We start from the raw sequence: 3,833 nt of genomic DNA on the forward strand, positions 1-3,833 counted from the left end.
CAAGAGAAATTATTTCGTTTTTTTTTTATGTTTCCCTTCTAGAAATCTTAATAGAGAAGTTTTTTCAGACATTATTTATAATACGTAAATAGTATCTATAATTTTTCTATATTTTATATCTCGTTTATTATTCTGTTAAATGTTAACTCATTATGTTTTTCTTACAAAACTCATTGCAGCTATTTATTATATATATTATACCTTTTTATAATTTTCTGATGCATCAAATAATCTACATCTAGGGTAGAAACAGTCAGAATAAAAAAAAATTCACAAGTGAAAAGATATTGCAAAATAAAACTATATAAACAAAACACACTATTCATGCAGTGAAACTCAAGTCCAATTTTTATATATAAAAAAAAAACTCATTAGATTAAAACAGTTGCAGTATCACAAACATGATTAATTTTTACTCAGGATTTTAGAAAAATCTGTGACATAATGTGAAAACATATGAAACTTTGTTTAAAAAAAATCTGCTGAGTAAGCTAATATTGTAATATCATAATTTGTAATATAATAATGTGAATGTAAGACAATACTGAATCCAAATAAATAAAGATAGTATTGGGCTTGATCAAAGGACAAATCTTCATAAAGTAACCAACACTTCTAAATTTTCTCAGGAACTAATATTCTAACTTTTGTTTAAAGATAAAATTAAAAAATAATTTATTCGAATTAGATAAGATTATTATGATATAGATTTTTTTTCTTTTACTGTATAATACATTTAATATCAAAATAACCAAATTAAAATAGTTTTATGTCAGGTATTGACATGTTCATTATATTTTAGTATCTTATCTTATCTCATGTTTTATTTTATTGAAGATAACTAAAAATATGAAAACAAAAGTTTTAACTTGATTAGGTCATTACTCATTAGGAGGTAGTTCACCTAACTTGGTTCCCTTTTTTTAAACACTTTTGTCTCATGTTATTATTAATCATAGTTATTTTAGGGCCAAGTTGTTGCTAGTTAAAATGCTTCTCATAGCATTAGTAGATTAGAAGAAAATAGGGAATCCATACAAAATGTTCTTTTGAAAACATTATTATGTTCTAGAAAACTTCATTCTTATATAAATAAGAAGTTATTTTAAGAACATAGCTTTCAATTAGTATTTTATTGTGTTATTTTTTAAATATTCTCTCTTAATTTTAGCACATAGAGATTTTTTTTTCAAAAATATTCATTCTCATACAAGTACCTATGTGTTTTGCTTAATCTACACAATATTTAGAGTTGGTAATTTTATATTGAGATCCTGTTTTTAACTGCTTTTTTATGTCCCAAAATCCCCTTCTTCTTTATGTCCACAATTTGTTGTACTTTCTTTACTATGGAACAAGAAGTGGAAGGAACAATGGTGAAGGACATTCAATGATGAATAGTTCCAAAGTTGGAGGGCCATCATTAAATCAAATCATGCATAAAAAAAAGTGTATCACTCTTGAACCCCTGCTCTCAAGTATCATCCAAATAGCCCTTATGTGTCTATGTAGAACACTAGCACTGCTTTTCCTTTTCTTCACCATTTCTTCATCTTTAAGCATCTTCTTATAACCTTTATACATCTTTTCTCTTCTTTATGCTTTAGGAGGGCCCATTTGATGGAACCAGAATTTTTTTTTATATTTTGTATTACTTACCACTTTCATTATCATTATAACACCTATCCTTATATGGTTATGTTCTCCCAATTTTAACAGCAAGATAATAGCTGTTGCAAAAATATAGATCATTTACTGTGTGTAACCAAATCCAAACTACTGTTATTATGCAGATGGCAGGTTCTGAACTTTAAACACCATCAATCCTGAATTTATACTATTTTTACAAAAACATCCATTAAGATTTTACAACAAATTGATATAAAGAAAATTCCTAAATAATCTTAACAATATCTAAAAATTAAACTAAATAATATCAAATACAGGCAGAAGATAGAAATGTTGGAGTCAGATAAAGAGAAATCAATTTTCACCCTTTGATTCCAAATTTATCTTGCACGTTTTTAATCTTTAAGTGTGAAAAATATAAGTATACTGTGACATGTTCTCCTCCAATTATCAATTAACTAGTTTCTTGACTTCAATGTAAGACACTATTAATCATATAGCTGCATTTTTCTCTCAGCAGCAAACAACTTCAAGTTGGAGTGATAATATTCCTCATATCATATCACCTTTAAAAGAATAAACTTGCCTTCAACAAAACCCTTGTCTATTATTGTGCACCAAATAAGCAACCCAATTAAGTAATCTGCACTCTAACAACAAAGCAGAGATAACGCCATGTGAACATTGGACATGAGTATTATTACAATGTCCCTGTTAGACACAGGAATTAGAAACAGTCATCAACATAATCTCTTTTTTCCCTTTAACTCTCTTTTTCTCTATGCCTCACTTGGTGCAGACGGGAGAGTAACAATGGTTGTTCAACAACTTTTGTTAGCATCAATTGAAAAGGGTTATGTACATGACTACCTGCAATTAAAGAATTTGAGTAAGCATAGTGTGAAAAGTTGTGAAAGAGTTGAGTCACTTCTGGCTCCTTGATCTTTGTTGCAATGCTGCTAATGACAACCACAACCACATGCACATGCAAATATTCAATTAGAATCAAATTAGCAACCTGACATCTCATTCCCATTTCTGCATTTTAGCAGTCCGAACTTTTGAGATGCATATTGCAAATCCATCTTGTTAACTATGAACTGTGATTCTACAAACCTGAGGGGAAATTGGAAGAAAAATAAATTCCCTCACAGAACATCAAGCTGGCTTTTCAACGCCACAAGCACAATATATAGTCCACTCTTCGAATGACAAGTACTCACTTTATAATCCTCCTCTCTAGCAAAAACCAGCAATAGGAAAAAATAGCTCTCTTCCAGGGCAATTTGGTGCGTGACTCTGGTCTTCATTTGCTTTATTGTACAAAGTTTTCTGCACATAGAAAATCATGTAACACTGTGAAGCTCTGACTGTAGCCTCATCAACCTCAGTTATCCAAGCGTCATCACATTTGTACCATTGATTCCTTATACGCACGAACGAAACATAATGGCCAGACTCGAGCGTACCCGAATGTGTCACCACAGCAAAAATTTCGAACTCAGAAAATATATCTGATTCATCACCCCCAAAAGAATAAATTCTATTTCCATATCTGGCTCTAAGGATTGAGGAGGACAAATATGGAGACATGTCTAAGGAAAATGGGAACTGCAGGTAGCGATCTATTTTTCTTGAAGACCTTTTGACAAAAGAGTGCTCAAATCGTTTTACATGTAAACTAAGTACTAACGGAAGCTTTCTAATGGACATTTGCTTCAAAGAGTCCTGCTTTTCCTGACAATTCTGGCAGTAAAGTTTCTGGTCTGACCCCAACTTCTCTGGCCTTGTGAACAAATCTAAACAACCCGAAAGTGTAGACATATTTCCATCCTCATTCCGTTTGGTAAGCTTTTTACCCTTTTCTGTTGAAGAGACACTAGTGTCCAAGTTAAGTGAAATGTCAACACAAGGATCATAAGTTGTTGAGGTGAATCCACAGGCCATACAAGTAACATCTGATCTCAATAACCCATAGAACACCCTATGAGCAATACATTGACAGTCTTCGTTACCTGTATAAAACAATAGCATGCATTATGCGTTTGAAAAACAACAACAATTGAGTAATGTAACAAGTCTAGATTTCTTTAGTTACAATGTTTCCCAGACAGCAAAAACATCAGAATAAATATTTGGTGTTAAAGCTGTTATGTGTTCACAGAAACAACATCCTTCCTAGCCAGTTACATCAGTATTATTTT

The 3,833-nt window shown here is 31.2% G+C and overlaps 1 protein-coding gene across 1 annotated transcript; it reads right to left on the minus strand.

The window, feature by feature from the left end:
- Positions 1 to 2,163: 2,163 nt before the first annotated feature.
- On the minus strand, positions 2,164 to 3,646 carry LOC137817740 (ubiquitin C-terminal hydrolase 22-like; the record flags this gene model as incomplete). The annotated part of the gene is given in 1 exon segment (XM_068620973.1): positions 2,164 to 3,646. A coding segment is annotated over 1 exon segment (778 nt), but the record flags the coding sequence as incomplete, so codon positions are not given.
- Between the last annotated feature and the right edge of the window lie 187 nt (positions 3,647 to 3,833).

Source organism: Phaseolus vulgaris, unplaced genomic scaffold (assembly GCF_000499845.2).
Source record: "Phaseolus vulgaris cultivar G19833 unplaced genomic scaffold, P. vulgaris v2.0 scaffold_1082, whole genome shotgun sequence".
Taxonomy (NCBI): domain Eukaryota; kingdom Viridiplantae; phylum Streptophyta; class Magnoliopsida; order Fabales; family Fabaceae; genus Phaseolus; species Phaseolus vulgaris.